This window comes from Xenopus laevis, chromosome 9_10L (genome assembly GCF_017654675.1).
Source record: "Xenopus laevis strain J_2021 chromosome 9_10L, Xenopus_laevis_v10.1, whole genome shotgun sequence".
Taxonomy (NCBI): Eukaryota; Metazoa; Chordata; class Amphibia; order Anura; family Pipidae; genus Xenopus; species Xenopus laevis.
In genome coordinates this window covers 131137610-131160212 of record NC_054387.1, presented here as the reverse complement: position 1 = coordinate 131160212, position 22603 = coordinate 131137610, and the positions used below count along the sequence as shown (strand labels likewise).

General features: G+C 38.3%; 1 protein-coding gene across 2 annotated transcripts; it reads left to right on the top strand.

Annotated features, from left to right (window-relative positions):
- Window positions 1–6812: 6812 nt before the first annotated feature.
- On the top strand, window positions 6813–13818 carry LOC108703877 (serine protease 27). 2 transcript variants are annotated; one of them, XM_041576990.1, is made up of 5 exons: window positions 6818–7244; window positions 7335–7603; window positions 9840–9997; window positions 12017–12270; window positions 12802–13818. In XM_041576990.1, the coding sequence occupies exons 1-5, from the start codon at window positions 7051–7053 to the stop codon at window positions 12863–12865; spliced, it is 939 nt and encodes a 312-aa protein (XP_041432924.1). In that variant the 5' UTR covers window positions 6818–7050; the 3' UTR covers window positions 12866–13818. The 2 variants fall into 2 exon arrangements, with proteins under 2 accessions (XP_041432923.1, XP_041432924.1); XM_041576989.1 differs by having other exon boundaries at window positions 6813–7603.
- The last annotated feature ends 8785 nt before the right edge of the window (window positions 13819–22603 follow it).

Below are 22603 nucleotides of genomic sequence, written 5' to 3'. Positions count from 1 at the left end.
ACTTGTATTTGCTTGTGTAGGAGTTCTTTAAGATTCTTATGTCTCCTATGGCCAAAACGGATCCGTTTACGATTGATGCCCGTGAGTTCTGTGTCAGATTGAACAATAGGCCATTGCTGTAATACAGATTTTTTAATTAATGGAGTACATGCATCAAATGTGGTCATGTGGTCATATAGTAAACTACATCGTCCATATTTTTATTCCCATTAAAGATTTGCTGTCATGGGAAAAAAAATGTTTTCAAAATGAATCAGTTAATAGTGCTGCTCCAGCAGACTTCTGCACTGAAATCCATTTCTCAAAAGAGCAAACAGATTTTTTTATATTCAATTTTGAAATCTGACATGGGGCTGGACATATTGTCAATTTCCCAGCTGCCCCAAGTCATGTGACTTGTGCTCTGATAAACTTCAGTCACTCTTTACTGCTGTACTGCAAGTTGGAGTGATATCACCCCCCTCCCTTTTCCAACCACCAGTCAAACAAAAGAACAATGGGAAGGTAACCAGATAGCAGCTCCCTAACACAAGATAACAGCTGCCTGGTAGATCTAAGAACAACACTCAATAGTAAAATCCCATGTCCCACTGAGACACATTCAGTTACATTGAGAAGGAAAAACAGCAGCCTGCCAGAAAGCATTTCTCTCCTAAAGGCAGGAACAAGTCACATAACTGGGGGCAATTGGGAAATTGACAAAATGTCTAGCCCCATGTCAGATTTCAAAATTGAATATAAAAAAATCTGTTTGCTCTTTTGAGAAATGGATTTCAGTGCAGAATTCTGCTGGAGTAGCACTATTAACTGATGCGTTTTGAAAAAAACATGTTTTCCGATGACAGGATCCCTTTAACTCGTGTTGAACCTCTTCAAATAAGTTCCCGATCCAGCAATTCAGCTCACTGTTTGGTCCTGGCTATTAAATCCCTCGGGTATCCCCTCTCTAGAAATTTCTTGGCCATAGATTCCAGAGCTTCGACCCTCTATTTGCCTTTGCTGGTTATCCGAATCACCCGCATCATCTGTGATCTGGGCAGGGAATTAAGCAGATGTCTGGGGTGGCTACTGGTATAATGCAATATTGAGTTTCTGTCTGTTGGCTTTTGAAAAATCCTGGTATCTAACTCTCAGGCTTCCTTGTCCTTATATACTGTTACATCTAGGAAATCAATGCTGCTGCAATTGTTATGTACTGTAAACCTTATAGGTGAAGGGATGCTATTGAGATCATTGATGAATACTGATAATTCATCCTCCGTGCCATACCATAGGAAGAACAAATCATCTATGTAGCGCCTACCCACCATGTTTGCGAAACAGTGGATGGCCATATATGTTAGATGTTTCATAATCATGCATAAAGGTATTCGCATACATGGGCGCTACATTTGATTCCCATTGCCGTACGAAAAAATTATTCTCAAATTTAAAATAGTTATTATGCAAAATAAACTCAAGCAGAGAACCGCAAATTCGGATAGGGGACCTTCATATATAGGGTTACCACATAACAGTTTCCTTACTGCATCAATCCCCATATCGTGTGGTATACACGTATACGGGCTGTGGACATCCATAGTTACATGTGTCCATGCTTCCTCCAGTAAAATCTTGAGCTGCTTCTGAAATTTGAGAGTAGGATCATAACTTAATTTGCAGTAGCTGTTAGCATCAGATAACTGCCCCAATAGTTCCGTTTTATAGTATTTGTATTCCAGAACCACCACTGCCCTTCCTTTGTCCGCGGGCTTGACAATTATATCTGGATTCTCACGTAGTCCTTTTAGGGCCATACGTTCCTCCTTAGTGAGGTTCCCCCTATGATTTAATTGCGGTGAGAAATCTGGTATTGCTGCATCTATCATGAGTCAAAAGATCCATTGTTTGTGGCCGGTCACTTTTGGCTCTAAATCTAGTGGTATTCCAATTGGCATATGTTGTATTTCCCTTTTCATGTTTAAAGTGCTCCTTCAATCTCAATGTGCGTAAAAACCTATAGTTTTCCACAATTATATTACAATTCTGAAGTAGCGTGGAGGGAGCATAAGACGTTAGATAGTACGCTTACCTCTAAGGGTGTTATGCCACATTTAAAGTGGACCTGTCATCCAGACACAAAAATCTGTATAATAAAAGTCCTTTTCAAATTAAACATGAAAATCCAATTTCTATTTTTTATTTAAGCATTCGTAGCTGTTGTAAGCTCATTTAAAAATCTCAGCTGTCAATCAAATATTGTCTGCCCCTCCTCTATGTCTTAGGCAATTACTTTCACTTTCCATTCAGCACTTCCTACATGTCACTGCTCTCCCCACATTCCCCCGTTCTCTTTACCATTTAATTGTGTAACCAGGACATGGGGATGGACATCAGGTCCCCCATTCTGGTGCACAAACAAGATTCTGAGATGATACAAGACTTGCCTTAATAATAGTGTCCACAAAATGGCTGCTGCCTGCTTGTTATAATTATGAATTCCCAGACTGAAGGAAACAAGAATCAAATAATTTATATAGTGTAATTAACGTTCATTTTGCTTGACTAATGTGATAAAATAGGATTTTGAATATTTTTTTGGGTGATGGGTCCCCTTTAAGTGTATGCCAATTGATTGCATTGCAGATCTGCCAAGGGGAGGCAACATTGATCAAGCTTTACTACAAAGGGAGGCTTTTTGGACTTATGAATTGAACTGTGTGTTCCCGAAGGGTTTGAATAGCTCTTTGTCGTTGAATTGTTTTCTTTGAAGGAATATATGTTTATATGGGACTTCCTGACAACATGGATTATATAATCTTTAAGTACATGCTGATACACCATTCATATAATGTTACAAATATTTCTACCTATCATTGATATGTGATCTGCTTTTTATGGATTCATCTGTGGATATAGTACTATTTTTTGGCTATTTTTTGCTTTATATTTAAGAATGAGGTTTAATAAGTAATTAACTATACAGAATGGATACAGTTCCCCACAGTTGTAGTAATGATTTGCTATTATACAAGTATACATTGTTGGAGCGTGAGCGTGTTTGTAATAGATATGTTTTTAATGTTATCACTTACACATCAATTGTCTTGTTTTTATACACTTCGTATATCTTAACAAACTTTCAGAATCATACACAGGATTTTAAGAATGAATAGATCATTCATGCACATATTTATCATCGTAAGGTTAATATTTAATATGTGAATGACACTAGTCACTTTGAACAGTAACATAATTAACCTGCTACCAGCGCTAGTCACTTTATGAAAAAAACATATTTTTTTGATATGCACTCGGCAGTCACAAGATGGTAATGAGGTCACTTCCTTTTGAGGGGTATTTATGGGGATTTGGAATGTGAGTATGGTTGCCATGAGGAAGGTCCCTGCGTGGACCGAAACGTCACGTCGGCTATTCATGCAAATGTGAATACACTTTAACTTTGATGCACAAATATCCCGGTGTTGCTGGTCTTTAATGGAATATAGATATAAAATGCACTGATTATATCCCTTAATTATTTATTCATGAGCACCGGTCATTGCTATGTCCAGAATGAATACTATGGGGCACATTTATCAAGGGTTGAATTTCGATGTGAAAAAAACTTCGAAATTCGACCATCGAATTGCATTAGTACGATATTCAAAGGATTTTTATGATCATTCTCCGATCGTAATACGATCGTACTCCAAACGTATTATCGTACTTCGATCATACGATTTTACATAAAAATCCTTCGACTCCTAAAATCGTAGCCAAATTTTGGCTATAGGGTCTAGGAGGTCCCCATAGGCTAACATTGCAATTCGGCAGGTTTAAAGGAGAAGGAAAGGTTAAAACTAAGCCTTATCAGAAAGGTCCATCTAAATATACCAGTAAACCCCCAAAGTAGTGCTGCTCTGAGTCCCCTGTCAAAAGAAACATCACATTTCTTTCCTTCTATTGTGTACACATGGGCTTCTGTATCAGACTTCCTGTTTTCAGCTTAAACCTCATTGCCCTGGGCAAGAGCATGCTCAGTTTGTTCCTCTCCCCCCACCCCTCCCTTCTCTACTGTAATCTGAGCCCAGAGCAGGGAGAGACTCAGGCAGGAAGTGATGTCACACCATGTTAATACTGCAGCTCCTATCCTAAACAAACAGAGAGCTTCTAGAGCTTTTTACTCAGGTATGGTAAAACATTCTACAGAATAAATATAGCATTCTAGCTTGCACTATTGCAGCTAATCTATTGGCAATAAAATGCCTCCGTAGCTTTCCTTCTCCTTTAAGGTGGCGAAGTCGAAGTTTTTTAAAGAAACACTACTTCGATGATCGAATGGTCGAATAGTCAAAGTATTTTTACTTCGAGTCAAAGTTGGACTATTCGATGGTCGAAGTACCCAAAAAATTACTTCGAAATTCGAAGTTTTTTGAATTTGAAAATTCACTTTGAATCCACTTCGACCCTAAGTTGTTGTGCCCCTTTGTGTTTTTAAGCAGGAATTTAATATTCTTTTGGTTTTGTTAAAGAATAAAATAGTAAAAGTTATGTATTCGCAGTGAATGTAAGCCACAATTCTAATGTGCAGCCACAACAGAAATAAAACACTGTGGTTCATTTAAGAAGGGTGTGCCATATTATTATATAATAATAATCCTAATTACCCTCATATTTTCATTTGATGCCTGGAACTGAATGGTGTTTTTTTTTTTTAATCTCTTTTAAGGCCTCTATACAATTTGTGAAGCTGAGAAGGGTACGTATAGTTTGATATCTAATGTCAATGTATTAAGGGGCCGATTCACTAAGGGTCGAATATCGAGGGTTAATTAACCCTCGATATTCGACTAGGAATTAAATTCCTTCGACTTCGAATATCGAAGTTGAAGGATTTAGCACAGATAGTTCAATCGAACGATCGAAGGATAATTCCTTTGATCGAACGATAAAATCCTTTGAATCGAACGATTCTAAGGATTTTAATCCAACGATCGAAGGAATATCCTTCGATCAAAAAAGTTAGCCTAGCCTATGGGGACCTTCCCCATAGGCTAACATTGACTTCGGTAGCTTTTAGATGGCGAACTAGGGGGTCAAAGTTTTTTTTAAAGAGACAGTACTTCGACTATCGAATGGTCGAACTATATATAACTACGAAACCTTCGTTCCGAAGTCGTAGGTCGAAGTAGCCCATTCGATGGTTGAAGTAGCCCAAAAAATACTTCAAAATTCTAAGTTTTTTTACTTCGAATCCTTCACTTGAAGGAATCGGCCCCTAAGTGTTATCTGCTTCTCATCAGCAGTAGGGTGGGAAGGCTTATGTACAAAGAGAGTCTCAGATGAGCACTGTAGTGTGGCATCTCCCACTGCTTTTTCTATCTCTTTATGTACAACTATATCTAAAATGAATGTTTATTGCCAACATTTTTGTAAAAGTAAAATGAATGTAAAACAATAAACACAGAATTAACAAAGTATGTGACACGTAGATACCCGAAAATGAAAGAAGTGCATCCAAATTGCCACTGTGGTCAATTCAGCTACTGCAACATCAACACATTTATAAGACTTTATAAAGCAAATAAATTCACCCCAAAAAAAACCATATACCCTTCTTCCAAATCCAAAATGGGTAACTATATATTTGTATTTCAAACTACCAGTTTACATGAATCTACTGAAGATCTTCAGGACCTTATCTCCCACATACCATTAGGTACAAATATAAAAAGATCCTAAATATGAATGCCATATGGACAGTTTGATACCAAATATGCATTGGCTCACCAAAACAAAGTATTTTTCATGTCAAGACCACAAAATTAAAAAAGTGAATTCAAATTTTCATTGCGGACACTGATGTTACTGCCCCCAACTGTCAGCAGGAAACCATATACTTTTTTTACACCAAAGTCTACCAGATCCATAAATATTAGGGTGATTTACTAATGTTGTGCTGTGTAAGTGCAAATTTATATAGAGCAATTAAAGTTCATTTTGCTTGACTAACGTGATAAAATAGGATTTTGAATATTTTTTTTGGGTGATGGGTCCCCTTTAAGTGTATGACAATTGCTTAGGGCAGGAAAGCTGAAGAGGCTGGATGGACCAGGTTCCATTGGAGGGTCATAATTTCATCAATAGGGGCATCATGGGGGCACAGAAATTTGAGACAACACTATACACATGGTTTTCATGCATCTGCTGTTGTCCTGGGCTTCTGTGGCAATGTTGACCAAGGTACATTTGTTGCCCACCCCTCCTCTGTGCCTAGGAGCAACTTTTAATGCCCCCTCAACTCCATAGTGCCCTATGTTTCATGACACTTGGGGGCCGATTCATCAAGGGTCGAATATCGAGGGTTAATTAACCCTCGATATTCGACTAGGAATTGAAATCCTTCGACTTTGAATATCGAAGTCGAAGGATTTAGCACAAATTCTGCGATCGTACGATCGAAGGATTATTCCTTCGATCGAACGATTAAATCCTTCGAATCGAACGATTCGAAGGATTTGAATCCAACGATCGAAGGAATATCCTTCGATCAAAAAAACTTAGGCAAGCCTATGGGGACCTTCCCCATAGGCTAACATTGACTTCGGTAGCTTTTATCTGCCGAACTAGGGGGTCGAAGTTTTTTTTAAAGAGACAGTACTTCGACTATCGAATGGTCGAATAGTCGAACGATTTTTAGTTCGAATCCTTCGATTCGAAGTCGTAGTCGAAGGTCGAAGTAGCCCATTCGATGGTCGAAGTAGCCCAAAAAATACTTCGAAATTCGAAGTTTTTTTACTTCGAATCCTTCACTCGAGCTTGATGAATCGGCCCCTTGGTGTCTTTTATCCACCGAATGTAGATTCTATGTCACTGTCTGTGACATTGCTGCATTGTGAGGCAAATACCTTTAATCCTCATAAACCCTGCCCGGTTATACCCCTGACCCACCTAAAGTCTGGCTATTTTGATGAATTCCTTGATACTTTTCAGGCTTGTGATTATGTGTTTAGTAGTTGCCCTTTTTAAAAACATATATTGTATTGTTTTACATGGTTTGTGTTCTACATGGTGCTAATTTTATACAACACTCCAGGCTGTGGAAAAACCGTTGAGATCAGTGAACGCATTGTGGGAGGGCAGGATGCAAAGAAGGGCAAGTATCCCTGGCAGGTGTTGTTGTGGTGCCCTGGTGTATACCGCTGCGGTGGGTCTCTTGTCAGTAACAAGTGGGTCGTATCAGCTGCTCATTGCTTAACAAGGTCAGTGTTTGTTAGGACATACAGTTCCATCCCCAAATCCCTCATTGGGTCCCTTTATATCTCCCTACCAACCCATTTCCTCGTTTTTAGGTCAAATGCTTCCTGCATTATTGTTATTCTGGGAGCCAACACAATAAGTGGAAATGAAAATGAGGAAATGACTGTCTCAGTGAAAAACATCTTTATACACCCTAATTACAGTGACTTGGATTACAGTGCTGACATAGCCCTTGTGGAGCTTACCCAGAACGTGTCCTACACAAGCTACATCATCCCTGTTTGTCTCCCTACAGCTTCCGCTGTATTTTCTCCTGGACAGAGCTGTTGGGTGACCGGCTGGGGAATTACTGAATTTAATAGTGAGTATATTTGCTATTTATGACATGCAGAACTTCTGCTTTAGGAGGTTTGGCGTGGGAAAACACTGGCTAGAGCATAGAACAGATGATGAATTGAAGGAGGCAGGAGAATTGCAACCCAGAAACAAAATCTCAGACTGCCTCCTGATTCTCTATTCTGTTGCCTAAAGCTGGTTCATAGGACAAGCAGTCTTTGGCTGGTTCATGTTCTGGTCCAAGCTAACTGTAACACATTGGTCAAACCTAGAATGGAGGCTGCAGAAGTATCAATACCTCACTAAAGAGTTAGATAACATTAATGACTTGGTTGGAACTAGGGGAAGGCAACAGAGGCACCTGAATTAGGAACAACTGGGAGAGGGGAGGCACAATTAGAGGGGAGTGATCAGCAGGAGAAGAATAAAACGGTGTAGAGAGTGGGGAGTGTGGAGGGAGGGTGGTGGAAGTCTAGGGGGGTTGAGTAGTGTAATGTCACTTCTGATAGAGTCAATGTTGTTTTTGAAGTGCTCAGCAATATCTTAATCAGAGACAGATGTTCACGGAGGGGATGGAGAAGGGGAAAGAAGAGTGTTAAAGGTGGAGAAAAGCTGTGTCGGTTTTTTAGAAAGAGAGTTAATGAGTGTAGTAAAGTATGTTTGTTTGGCTTGGGAAATGCTGGAGGAGTGGGTAAATTTGTAGCTCCAAAAGTCTGATTCTAAGCGGTTTTGCACCAGCAACGCTCAAGTGTGCATGAGTGTCTGCCCTGCACTCCTATAACACCAGCCTTTCCCAAGCCAAACAAACATACTTTACTATACCCATTAACTCTCTTTCTAAAAAAACTGGCACAACTTTTCTCCGCCATTAACACAATCAGAAGTGACATTACACTGCTCAACCCCCCTAGACTTCCACCACCCTCCCTCCAGTCTCTTCTGTGCTCCTTCACCCCTGTCACTGATGAGGAAGTCTCAAAACTGTTGGCCTCCTCTCACCTTACCACCTGCCCACTTGATACTATTCCTTCACAAATTCTCCACAATACCAATCCTTGTCTAATCAAAGCCTTAACTCATCCATTTAATCTCTCGCTCTCTACTGGAATTTTTCCTTCTCAACCAACATGCTCTTGTCACCCCCATTCTGAAAAAAATCTTTCTGCTACCTTTCATCTCTAAACTACTTGAGCGCCTAGTCTACAACCGACTAACCTCATTTGGTTGTAGACTAGGCGCTCAACTAACTAATTACCTTTTAATAGCTAAAGCCAACAATCATTTCTCACTACTAATACTGTTTGATCTCTCAGCTGCATTTGACACTGTAGATCACCCTCTCCTCCTCCAGTCCCTCCATTCACTTGGCCTTTGTGACAGCTCTGCAAAATATGTTGGTGCTATATAAATACATGTTAATAATAACAAAACAACCTTCATTTGAGTTTTTATTTCAATCTTTATTGATTGTGCAGCTGTGTAATTATCTAACACAAACATTAAGCTGCCTCATTGTCCTATATAAACTTGCTTATGGAGTCATTTTCTGGCCAAGTCGTCTGTGAACATTATGGATTCAAGCTTGTTTGCTCTTCTAAACAAAAGTTTCAGATTTCTCCCACTGTATTGCTTCCTGTGCAAATAACTCAGCTGTATCTTCTATGGGTATTGTTAGTACTGGATATTTCCTGCAACTATTTCTACTTCCTCTCTGGCAAACACAACAAGTTGTGCATATTGCTCATTTTTTTATGAGCAATATGCCAAAGTGGTTTGTGTCTAACATGTTTAGTTTTTGCAGGAGCAAGCTCATTAAGGGCAGTGGTGAGAGGACTATAGTAGACAGAGGTAGCCACATTAGGACAAGAGATGGCCGAGATATTAGAGTGAAGAGAGTCAACGGAAGAAGAAAAATGTGACATGTCTAGAGCTTGGGAAATAGCAGGGGGGGGGAGGAGGGGATTGCCGAGAGTTGAAATGTGAGCATATTGTGATCAGAGAGGGGAAACGGGGAGTTTGAGCGAAACGATAAGCCTAAGATGTTTGCAAAAGAAGTTTAGAGACAGAAGAGTTGTTAATATTGTTAAACGGTTATATTAAAGTCACCTAATTCAATGGATGGGATGTAGATGAAAGAAAGTAAGGGAGCTCATCACTGCATGTTTCATCATCAATGGTCAATATGGCATAAAGAAACAGAGGCTATATGTAGATGTACTGTTGTTAAATTCTGTTGTCGCTTGTAATTTTATCTCTTGTAGCTTCCAAGTCAAGTCCAAATACCCTGCAAGAAATACAGATGCGAATCATAAACGCAGAGCAATGTAGGAACTATTATAACCCAAATAAAACCAAGATTTACATTACAGACCAGATGATATGCGCAAAGGACATCAATGGTGGGAAAGACTCCTGTCAGGTTTGTGATGTAACAAATGTGTAGAAGAAGACCCAATAATGCTTCATTTTGGAGGACATTGTCAATTGTTTATTCAAGAGACCATGACCTGTAAAAGGAAAATACACACTGCAGTTTATATAAGCTGCGCTCATGTGAAACTGGGGATTCAGTGCTGTGATATGAAGTTCCCTGAAATTTATCATAAATATTTCACTTTTATATGCTGGTTAACATTCTTCTTGTACCCAGTGATTTTGCACATGACCAGTGATTACTAGCTTCAAGCAATTATAATGTGAGGTTAAACAAAACATCTGTCAGGTAAAACAACTGTTCAGCCCATGGTAAATCATCAAACATCAAGGTTCAGCATATAACTTAAAGGAACAGTAACATGAATTTTTTTTTATAAAAAATTTGTTTGCCCTTAACGGAAAAAAAACAAACAAAACACATTTAAACTTTACATTAGCAAAGACTTTATTAAGAAATATCTTACCGATACTCCTATAGAAGGCAGGGAGGAGAAATAGAGCGCCACCCGATGGATCGTCGCCATGTCACCTTTTCAGAAGAGGAGAGCAAGCGGAGTTATTGGTAAGATATTTCTTTAAAGGAGAAGGAAAGCTACGAAGGCATTTTATTGCCAATAGATTAGCTGCAATAGTGCAAGCTAGAATGCTATATTTATTATGTAGAATGTTTTACCATACCTGAGTAGAAACTCTCTGTTTGTTTAGGATAGGAGCTGCAGTATTAACATGGTGTGACATCACTTCCTGCCTGAGTCTCTCCCTGCTCTGGGCTCAGATTACAGTAGAGAAGGGAGGGGGCGGGGGAAGAGGAGCAAACTGAGCATGCTCTTGCCCAGGGCAATGAGGTTTAAGCTGAAAACAGGAAGTCTGATACAGAAGCCAATGAGTACACAATAGAAGGAAAGAAATGTGGTGTTTCTTTTGACAGAGGACTCAGAGCAGCACTACTTTGGGGGATTTACTGGTATATTTAGATGGACCTTTCTGATAAGGCTTACTTAGTTTTAACCTTTCCTTCTCCTTTAATAAAAGTCTTTGTGAATGTAAAGTTAAATGTGGGGTTTGTTTTTTTTTTCGTTAAGGCCAAACAAATTTTTTATAAAAAAAAAATTCATGTTACTGTTCCTTTAAGTAACCAGATTAAAAAATAACGCCACCTTTAATTAGGCATAAAATTAAATGTGATATTTTTGTGATCTTGCCGTCTATTTATTAGATTTGATAAAAAGTCCCCTTTAATCTCGAAGTAACTGTTTTTATTTATTAATGACAAACTGGATACTATATTAAACATTCCTTTTAGGATTGTGTTATTTAGGCCCCTCCTTTAAAACCTATGGGAGGGAGATTTATTAAAATTCCAATTTTAAGTATTTTTTTTAAAAAAAGAAAAAAACTCGAATACTCAAAATCTGCTATTAAAAAGCTCTAATTTCGAGAAATTGATTTCTTAAAATCATTAGGCAATTAAATCCCACTAAAATCACAATCGATTTTCACCGTCAAATTTAAAACATTTTAAAATACTTCCCTTCTACAGAAGCTCCCCAGCTTTTGAGTTTCTGTTTGGCTTAATAAATCTTGAATATTCCACATAAGAAAAGTCAATTTGTTTTTTGTTTTTTTTTGCCACTAAAACTGGAATTGCGGTAAAAACTTTAACTTTAATGTTGATAAATCTGTCTGCTGTTTCTTTATAAAAAAAATAAATAAAAAAAAGGTAACTGGTATATGTATACATTTCTCTGTAATCCACATATTCAGATTCCTGCTAATTTATCCAGTCTTTGAAGGATTAGGATTGAAGGGTTTTCATTATGTATATTCAATATTGAAAATTCTAGGCATGAAAAAAACACACATATCTCTTTATTTAAAATGCCATTGGTATATCTTGTTCCCACTAATATATATATATATATATATTTATATATATTAGTATAAATATATCATGGATGGGACAGACGATCCATTGATGTAATTATATATTTATTTCTAACAGGGTGACAGTGGAGGGCCCCTTGTTTGTTCTTATGAAGGAAGCTTTTATTTGGTTGGAGTGGTGAGCTTTGGAATTGGATGTGGAAACATGCCCTACCCCGGGGTCTATACATATGTGCCTGCCTTTAGGGACTGGATTGGGAAATATGTCCCTAGTGTCTATAGTGTCTCTAGTGGCTCAACAAAAATAGGATTAATATCTGGATTGACACTCAAGGCCTTGAGCTTGATGTCCTTCATCCATTCTCTCTGCTGGTAAGTTTCATGCTTTACTTATTATGATTTTTGATCATTGCATTAATCTGCTTTAATAAGCAATTGCCAGATTTCCTCATTTCTAATAATTTCCTTGGTGTTTCTATAACAAAGAGGAGCTGCTTCTTTCCTGCACATACTTTAATATACTGCATAACGTAGGCCTTATTTTAAAGCCTTCAAGAAGCCTTCAAGAAGTTCCTTGAGCTTACAGATATAGGCAGAGTTGGGTTAACTCCTAACTGGTAATCTGTTTCAAGATGTTTTGAGTTTATTGGAGGCAGGGTTATTCTTAGGAAGCTGCACTGAAAATGCACCATTTATAAGTCTATCCGTATACTGGGTTATACAGGTCGTGGACCTGGTGATACCATTGTATCGTTAATGTTCAGCCTACAGTATAATGTTATATTTGCCTTTGGCAAATACGATATTAGTGTGCTAGTGTAAGACTAATAGACTAATAAGAACACTTGTGTGCACAGATATAATTGATATTGAGTTTTTTTTCTCTCCCTTTTTTCTTTACAGGGTGATACTAGGAGATCTTTGGTTAGTCCTGATCATTAGCATCGCTACTTGGATGAGGTGTTGAGGACGAGAGTTGTTTGTTTGAAAGTTACACCACTCTGGATCTTAAATCATGGAGAAAGAATTTAGGATTGTTCTTCTAGAGTCTTTCTTAATGTGCACAATGCTTCTGGGATCTTGCAGACAAGAGGCTTCTGCCCTCTCCCATTAACAATAGAAATAGGACTTTTTTTCATTAAGCAATTAAAATGCCCCCCCTTACACAAAACAGGGATTGTTTGTCCATATATTGTAATAAAGCTGGCAAGTTACGTCACAGTCATCCCTGGTCTGACCAGTCCTACACATTTCAGTGTGTGATCTTTAGTGATGTTAATGGGTAGCATTGCTGTCTTCTACCAATAGAGTCCTGCATTCATTATCACTACATGCAAGGAGGTTGTATGTTCTCTCTAATTGTTTTGGTTATCTCCAAAAACATACAAGCAGGTTAATGGGTTCTTGGCCACAGTGTGAAAGGGATCTTATTTTGTAAACACCACTAGGAGAGAAAATGATGTATAAGATAAAGAACTCTGGCATATGGTGGTGCCAAATAAATGCTATATAATGTAAAATCTAGACACACAAATGTAATTGATGTGAAATCAATAAATCAATCCAGATTAGTGATGTGCGGTTCGGGTAAAACCCAACCCAAACCCAACCCTAATCCGCCCTCCCTCGACCCGCCCCCATCCGACTTCCGGCTTCCATTTTTAGACCTGTGCCGACCCACCCTGCCGATGATGTCACAAAAGGGGCGGGCGAGCAGGCGCACGTTTTAAAAAAAATGAAGCCGGAAGTCGGAAGCCAGCAGTTCAAGGTGGCAGGCAGGGGGGGGGGAGTGTGGTGTCAGCCCGAACATCACTAATCCAGGTGGCTAAATGCTCCATTTCAAGTTCTATTAAGTTAAAGCCATTTTAATGTATTGTACAGTATGTTTCCAATAAAAATGTGAAAATACTTTATGTATCACAGCAACATGACAACAAAGCCTGGGCTGTCTTCTAGGGGGTGAGATTAAAGGGGGCCCGTAACCAAAAAGAATTATTCCAAATCCTATTTTATGACATTAGTCAAGCAGAATGAACTTTAATTACACTATATACATTTTTTGAATCTTGTTTCCATCAGTCTGGGAATTCATAATTATAACAAGCAGTCAGCAGCCATTTTGTTATTAAGACAAGCCTTGTATCATCTCATGTTTGTGCACCAGAATGGGGGACCTGATGTCCATCCCCATGCCCTGTTTACACAATTAAATGGTAAAGAAAACGGAGGAATGTAGGGATGCTTTCCCTAAAATGCTTTCATAAAAAAATAATAATTTGGGTTTGATGTTTAATTTGAAAATCTTACCATAATTCGAAACGCACAATTTTTTGGGTTTTCTGTCCGAAAACTCAGTTTTTTCCCCTAAAACCACAAAATCTTCGGGTTTTTGCACAAAACTCAGTGCCAGATTATCGGATTCAGAATTTTCCCATACAATAAATCACAAAAAATTATATTTTATGGATTTTATAGTAAAAAAAAACTCAAAAGTGTATCAAGTTTTTGGCATTGTAACTTTAATTAATAACCCCCTTTTTGTTATCTTAACATGATTTAAGTTATTTCCATTAAAGACAGACTTTTAAGTGAAAATGTGTTGACCTCATCCATTGATGCACTGAGATTGCAACTCTACTAGAAAGTGCACCTAGAACGATGTTCATGTTTGCACAGTTTATTTAGCACAAGCCAAGTTCTGATTGTCCATCCTGAGTGACTGTGTTGTATTTTGTAAAATTTAGCTGGTGGATAAGTTTACACAGACTGGGTTGTATTGGTTGCCTGATGCATATATCAGTTAAAGACTGACATCTCCTAATTACGTAGCTGCCTCAAACAATAAGTTGTAAGTAAAAAGTAGAGGAGAAATCTACTGAAGGATAGAGAGCAGATGGGCACTCTACTGAAGACTAGAAAGCAGAGGAGCAATCTACTGAAGGCTAGAGAGCAGATGGGCACTCTACTGAAGACTAGAAAGCAGAGGAGCAATCTACTGAAGGCTAGAGAGCAGATGGGCACTCTACTGAAGACTAGAAAGCAGAGGAGCAATCTACTGAAGGCTAGAGAGCAGATGGGCACTCTACTGAAGACTAGAAAGCAGAGGAGCAATCTACTGAAGGATAGAGAGCAGATGGGCACTCTACTGAAGACTAGAAAGCAGAGGAGCAATCTACTGAAGAGTGGAGGGCAGAGGGGCAATCTACTGAAGAGTAGAGGGCAAAAGTGCAATTTATTGAAGACTATAAGGTAGAGAAACCATCTAGTGATGAATAAAGGTCATGAGGCAATTTACTGACGAGTAGAAGACAGTGGATCAATCTACTGAAGAGTGGAGGGCAGAGGGGCAGCCTACCAAAGAGAAAAGGGCAGACGGGCAATCCACGGAAAAGTAGAAGGCAGAAGAACAATCTACAGAAGGGTCGAGTGCATAGATGGTCATTTCATGGAACGGTTTGTGCTACTTTAACTTATTCACTTGTTCTGGTTTACTTAAAATCTTCTGGACAATCAGGCTTTCCCACAACCGCTAACCAACAAAATATCTTTGTTATTTACATTGTAGGGACCTCTCAGGAATAATCAGATTAAACTCATCCTATATACTTATATAATTATTATTCTGTGATTTGTTTTTGTTGTTTTACAGACCAAAAACATAAACAGGATATGGGTTTTTTTGTCTATTTTATATTGATATGTTGAAAAAAGGCAAATAAAAATTATTGCAAAGTTATAAAATGTTACAAAACAAATGTCAAAGAATAACATTGTACATGCGGGGTTGAGGGTTTATGAGCATTTCATTGGAATTGCCTCCTGTGCTTTATTTTTATGGAACTCCTAGGTTGTGGCAGTATACCCTGTTTTCCTTTTAATAGCTAGGGTCTTTTTTTTATATCAAAGCATCAATAATATTTTATACATAGTAGATAAGGATAGTAAAACATCCAAACCTGCTGCAAAACTATTTTAGAATGGACCACAGACTACTGACTCTGTAATAGACAACAATAATAGAGTACTGAATGGATGTGAAAAAGTATCCTGTTGTTTTCCTTTTGTTTATAAAGATAACACTCATATAAAACCTCCGGCATTGGGATCTTTCTCTTTCCTTTTGGGTAAGTGGGGTTCTCTGACATCACAACTTGGGTTGATGTTGCACATTGATTGGCTAATGTTTGACTCTAAGAGGCACATTTATCAAAAGTCGAATTTTGACTTCATGTGAGTTTTTAAAAACTCCCCTAAACTCCCATAAATCCAAAAATTCAATATGTATTAAAAAAAAAAAAAAAATTTAAAACTCAGATGAATTAAATTGACCCGAAAACTGGAATCGATTCCTTTTCTCCCAAAAAACTTTAATGTCAGGAAGGCTGCAAACAACACCAAATTTGATCCCTGGACCTCTCCCATTGACTCAAACAGCAATTCAGCAGGTTTTAGGTGGCGAATAGTCAAATTTGAATTCTCAAAAGGGCCAGAGTATGAAAAATCTCAAATTAAAATTTTCTTAAAACTCAAATCGAATTTGAATAACGCTTCAGTCTAATTTGACAGTTTTGACAATAAAAAATTTGGAAAATTTGAATTTCAAATTAAAGTTTTCAATTTGACCCTTGATAAATCTGCCCCATAGTGTATTTATACATTTTGGGCTTGATTTAATTCAATGGGATATGGTACTTTTTGTATGATAAGTGATCCTTTTCGTATGTTTGTAATTCAATTCTCTGGGCTGTGGTACATAATACATTGATTCAAAATATACCACCTATTTGTCTTATTTTTATTTATGACATTTTCATTCATGTTTAGTTTTTTGTGTATTACACTTGACTAGTACTGCATCACTATTTTTATTTTTACCCTACCAACCATCCTGTGATTGAAACAGCAGACTGCAAGTTGACTTGGAAATGGCCTCACGTCAACTCTTCATTCAAGAAGAATAAGCAATTCTTCATTCTACAGGCATTTGGAATCTGGGCAATTAAGTGGTGGGTGGTTTCTAGGTACATATTGTTTCAATATTCAGAAAGCTTGGGATCTGGGTTTTTTGGGAGACACAGAATTCTTTCTGTGATTTAGGTCTTTATACAGTACTTAAAGTCTACTAGAAAATCATGTAAATCATGAAAATAAACCCAATAGGCTGGTTTTGCCTCCAAATAAGGATTAATTATATCTTAGTTGGGATCAAGTGCAAGGTACTGTTTTATTATTACAGAGAAAAAAGAAAATCATTTTAAAAAATGTGGATTATTTTATTATAATGGAGTCTTTGGGAGTTGACCATTCCGTAATTCTGAGCTTTCTGTATAATGGGTTTCCAGCTAATGGATCCCATACCTGTTATACTCAGAGGGTTATTTACTAAGCCCCAAATGCAAAAATCACAAAAAAATTGTGATTTTTTTATAAAAGCGGGCATTTAAAAATTCATGAATTTTTCGGAATTTATTAAACCCCGAGGCTGGAAAACTCAGAATTTGAAATCCCGGCATCTCAGACCTGTCAAGGTTGTATATAAGTCAATGGGAGAAGTCCCAATGATTTTATTGATGTGCGCTGGGTCTCGTGCCATACCACTAAGTTTTCGGAGGTTTCGAGCAAAAATCTGAGGTTTTGAGTGAAAACTCCGAAAAAATCGTGAAAAACGGGTGAAACCTCCGGAAAAATTGTGAAAATCTGAGTTTTTACGGCAAAGCAAATTTTCGGGAAAATGTAATAATAAATAAGCGTTAAAAACCTGAGCAGCTTGGATCTGAGTTTGTAGCAGCCAATATTGAGATAATTTTGGACCTTAATAAATATAAATATAAATAACCCCCTTAATATGTTGGCATAGTTTAGTCATGTCAAACATCTCATTACATACCAATGTTGTTTAAAGAGTGCCAAACAATTGTTAAGTAACATAAACTATTCCAAGTCATTCTTAGTCCAAATCCATCCTAGTGTGTAGACTTTTGATGTTTGTGACATGTGTTACTACTAAACACTCATACCAGCCCTGTTTGCAAAGGGATGAAAGATAAATGTTTCAAAAGGTGTTTATTGGTAGAAAAGTAATTAGTTAGATGTTTTCCATAAAAGCTTTGTGTCTTCACCCAAGTTGCTCCCCCCAACAACAAAAACTAAAATGCAATTGTAGACAGAATTGAAGATGCCAAAAGAGCGATATAAAGTGTTACATTTTTCTAAAGGTTCATCTGTGTAGAATGATTGAACTCCCTATATAGATTTAAGCAAATATCAAATCTGGAGATGCTGGTTATGGTCGTTGACTGTGGCTGATGACTCTAATTGTTAATCCAGACACACCTGGTAAACACAGGTACAACACAGCACACAAAAGAGCCAGATGAGTGATTGAGCTTGCTTATGGGACACTTGAGATTTTTTTCTGCTGTTTGAACCATTCAGGGAGTGTTGTGCAGTATTTTCCTAGTAAAGTGTGCGATATCATCCAAGCCATATGCATTTTTCATAATATTGCAGTGGACAATCATCTATTGGTGGAATCATCAATTACCTGAAACTATTAAAGCTTATGAGCAACATGAAGATTTCTTTGTGAAGATTCTCATTCATCCAGGTCAAGGTATATCTGTAAAAATTCAACTGGACTTGCTGTTTTTCACCAGTCATCCAAATGGCTTTTTCAATTGAAACGTCTTCAAGAAAAACACAGCAAGTCCAGTTGATTTGACTTATTTCTACAGATAAAAATGAAGATCCTCTGGTCTTCCCCCCAGTAGATCCAGGCCAACGTGGGAACCATGCCTGACAACAAATGATTCGTGGGCACTTATCTTGTAAGTTGATTTCAAATACTCTTGGGGGCAGATGTATGAAGGGTCGAATATCGAGGGTTAATTAACCCTCGATATTCGACTAGGAACTAAAATCCTTCGACTTCGAATATCGAAGTCGAAGGATTTAGCGCAAATCCTACGATCGAAGGATTATTCGTTCGATCGAACGATTAAATCCTTCGAATCGAACCATTCGAAGGATTTTAATCCAACGATCGAAGGAATATCCTTCGATCAAAAAATCTTAGGCAAGCCTATGGGGACCTTCCCCATAGGCTAACATTGAGTTCGGTAGCTTTTAGCTGCCGAACTAGGGGGTCGAAGTTTTTTTTAAAGAGACAGTACTTCGACTATCGAATGGTCGAATAGTGGAACGATTTTTACTTTGAATCGTTCGATTCGTAGTCGAAGGTCGAAGTAGCCCATTCGATGGTCGAAGTAGCCCAAAAAACAGTTCGAAGTTTTTTTAATTCGAATCCTTCACTCGAGCTTCATGAATCGGCCCCTTAGCTTAGCTTAGAAATGTCATGTGTCCTCATCTATGAACATGCTAATTTTTATTTGATGTAGTTGATATCACACAAGTGTCATTTGCACATTCCATCACACATGTATTACTATCCCCACCACACTAAATAGCTTTTTATGTGAGGACACTAAAATTTAAACGGATGGTGGAGGACTCAACTACTGTCTTCACAGCACCTTACCCATATTTAATGGTGGTGCGGGAGATAAACAACTTGTAGATTTGTACTATAGGCACAAAGTATCTCTTACTCTGCACTCGGTAATTTTACTTCAAATTACTGTCTTTAATTAATTAATTTTGAGATCATTCAAAAATGATCAATAATGGATTAAAACATACGTACATTGATCAATGATACAATTATATTTACACATAAATACATTACAATACGTTATAAAGTGATATAATGCATGTATTTGATATCAACTGGTTAGCTTCAGAATTCATCAACTTAGCGCAAAGAAAAAAACATTTATATCACTGGCTTCAGAATCCATCAACTTGTGCATAAAAGTCCATTATCAGTATTTTTGGAATTAATTAATATTAGTTAAAGGGATACTGTCATGGAAAAGCATGTTTTTTTCCAAAACTCATCAGTTAATAGTGCTGCTCCAGCAGAATTCTGCACTGAAATCCATTTCTCAAAAGAGCAAACAGATTTTTTTATATTCAATTTTGAAATCTGACAATGGGCTAGACATTTTGTCAATTTCCCAGCTGCCCCCAGTGATATAGGGAGACATCTTGGATTAAGGGTGTGGATAGTAAGTGTATCAAAAAGGATCATGGTGTGTAGCTGTTGGAACATCATAAAGTGGTGGTGTTGTTGTTGGGTTAATACCAACATGTAAATTGGGTATTGTTGCACCGTAAACACTATATGGGTGTGTTGTTGGCCAGCTAGGAAAAGATGGTTGGTGTCAGACAACATGATCCTCACTTACATTTTCAGGATGATGCCCATTTTTTTTTTCTGTTGGATTAGGGGTGTCATTTAAAACAGCATCCATTGTTAAAATGTTAGAAGATATGCTATTTTCTTTGGCCAAGTTGCTTTTTTGGGCTACAGTACAAGATTGTCCCATAGGTGGTGCTTCCTTTTTTTGGTTGTTGGTCTGTAAATATATGTGTTCAAACTGTTCACTAAATCCTGATGCTATTACTTATACATGCTGTTCCCTCTCTTTCTCCTCCCCCTCCCCCCTAACATCTAAATTAAACACCATTTAGGTTTATTTATATGGATAGATTACATAGTTCAATTAGGCTGATAGACTCCACTAGGCTCCATTATACTTAAAAATTGTCGAGATTTTTTGGCATCCAAGGGGGGAAAACATGGTGTTTCACTTATTGATATAGCAACTCCTTTTTATAGCGTTGCTTGTTCTAAGTGGGGTATTGAAGTAATAACCTTTGATTGGTTGTGATGAGCCAATAGAAGATGTTGCTAGGAGTCTTAAGCTGGCCATAGATGCAAACATCTGATCATACGAATCGAGGACCATGTGTGGAGAGTCCCGTCATTTTTCGTCCAGTAGACATCGGTCGTTTGGTCAATAGGACAGGTTAAAAGATTTCTGTCGGCTGCCGATAATATCTCTGCGTGTATTGCCGATCGTACGATTTTCAGTGGGAGACTGTCACTAAATTTTGTCGGACATAACTTTCATACGATTACTGTCAGGGGCAGAACATCGGCTGATCTGTTCTTTTTCTACTTTATTTGATCTGAATGGTTAGTGGCAGGTCGGGAGATGGGGAAGTCCGATCTTACGTTGATTTGAACGATCGGATCTCTGCATCTATGGCCAGCTTTAGTCAGCCTTGACCTTTAGAGGGTAACCAGAAGTTATTTTCTGCATCAAAAAGATGTAAAAGTTCTGATCTTGACATATGTTGTATTCATGCAATGGTAGACCTTCCGCGTATTACGTTGCAGTGTGATTTGCGAGAAAACAGTAATAACAACCGTTTCCTCAAAAAAACGAAAGATGAAACTAGAAACCGCGGAATTGAAGGTTTTGCACTTTGCTACATTCCATATTGCTATGCATTGAATTAGGTCAATAAGTTCATTTTTTTTCCACAGGTAAACACATCTTTTCATTATTGCACATTTAGCACATTGAATTGAATCAAGCCCCTAGTATGGAGAGATAGTGTCTATTGTAACAGTGGGATAATAGTCTCTGGGAAGGGAGTGTGACTGTGGGATAGCAGGTATAGTAGGGAGAGATGGTGCCTATAGTAACAGTGGATAATAGTCTCTGGGAAGGGAGTGTGACTGTGGGATAGCAGGTATAGTAGGGAGAGATGGTACCTATAGTAACAGTGGATAATAGTCTCTGGGAAAGGAGTGTGACTGTGGGATAGCAGGTATAGTAGGGAGAGATGGTGTCTATAGTAACAGTGGATAATAGTCTCTGGGAAGGGAGTGTGACTGTGGGATAGCAGGTATAGTAGGGAGAGATGGTGTCTATAGTAACAGTGGATAATAGTCTCTGGGAAGGGAGTGTGACTGTGGGATAGCAGGTATAGTAGGGAGAGATGGTGCCTATAGTAACAGTGGATAATAGTCTCTGGGAAGGGAGTGTGACTGTGGTATAGCAGGTATAGTAGGGAGAGATGGTGCCTATAGTAACAGTGGATAATAGTCTCTGGGAAGGGAGTGTGACTGTGGGATAGCAGGTACTGTATAGTAGGGAGAGATGGTGTCTATAGTAACAGTGGATAATAGTCTCTGGGAAGGGAGTGTGACTGTGGGATAGCAGGTATAGTAGGGAGAGATGTGTCTATAGTAACAGTGGATAATAGTCTCTGGGAAGGGAGTGTGACTGTGGGATAGCAGGTATAGTAGGGAGAGATGGTGTCTATAGTAACAGTAGATAATAGTCTCTGGGAAGGGAGTGTGACTGTGGGATAGCAGGTATAGTAGGGAGAGATGATGCCTATAGTAACAGTGGATAATAGTCTCTGGGAAGGGAGTGTGACTGTGGGATAGCAGGTATAGTAGGGAGAGATGATGCCTATAGTAACAGTGGATAATAGTCTCTGGGAAGGGAGTGTGACTGTGGGATAGCAGGTATAGTAGGGAGAGATGGTGCCTATAGTAACAGTGGATAATAGTCTCTGGGAAGGGAGTGTGACTGTGGGATACCAGGTATAGTAGGGAGAGATGGTGTCTATAGTAACAGTGGATAATAGTCTCTGGGAAGGGAGTGTGACTGTGGGATAGCAGGTATAGTAGGGAGAGATGATGCCTATAGTAACAGTGGATAATAGTCTCTGGGAAGGGAGTGTGGTTGTGCTGAAGGAGGAGGTCACAGTAGGAGCAGAAGAT

What these genes read in the sequence shown, in the direction of transcription:
- LOC108703877 (XM_041576989.1), top strand. Translation starts at nt 7,051, where the DNA reads ATGGTGCTAATTTTATACAACACTCCAGGCTGTGGAAAAACCGTTGAG. An exon ending in GTGGGAAAGACTCCTGTCAG is followed by an intron (nt 9,998 to 12,016) that starts GTTTGTGATGTA and finishes TATTTCTAACAG; the next exon opens with GGTGACAGTGGAGGGCCCCT. An exon ending in TTCATCCATTCTCTCTGCTG is followed by an intron (nt 12,271 to 12,801) that starts GTAAGTTTCATG and finishes TTTTCTTTACAG; the next exon opens with GGTGATACTAGGAGATCTTT.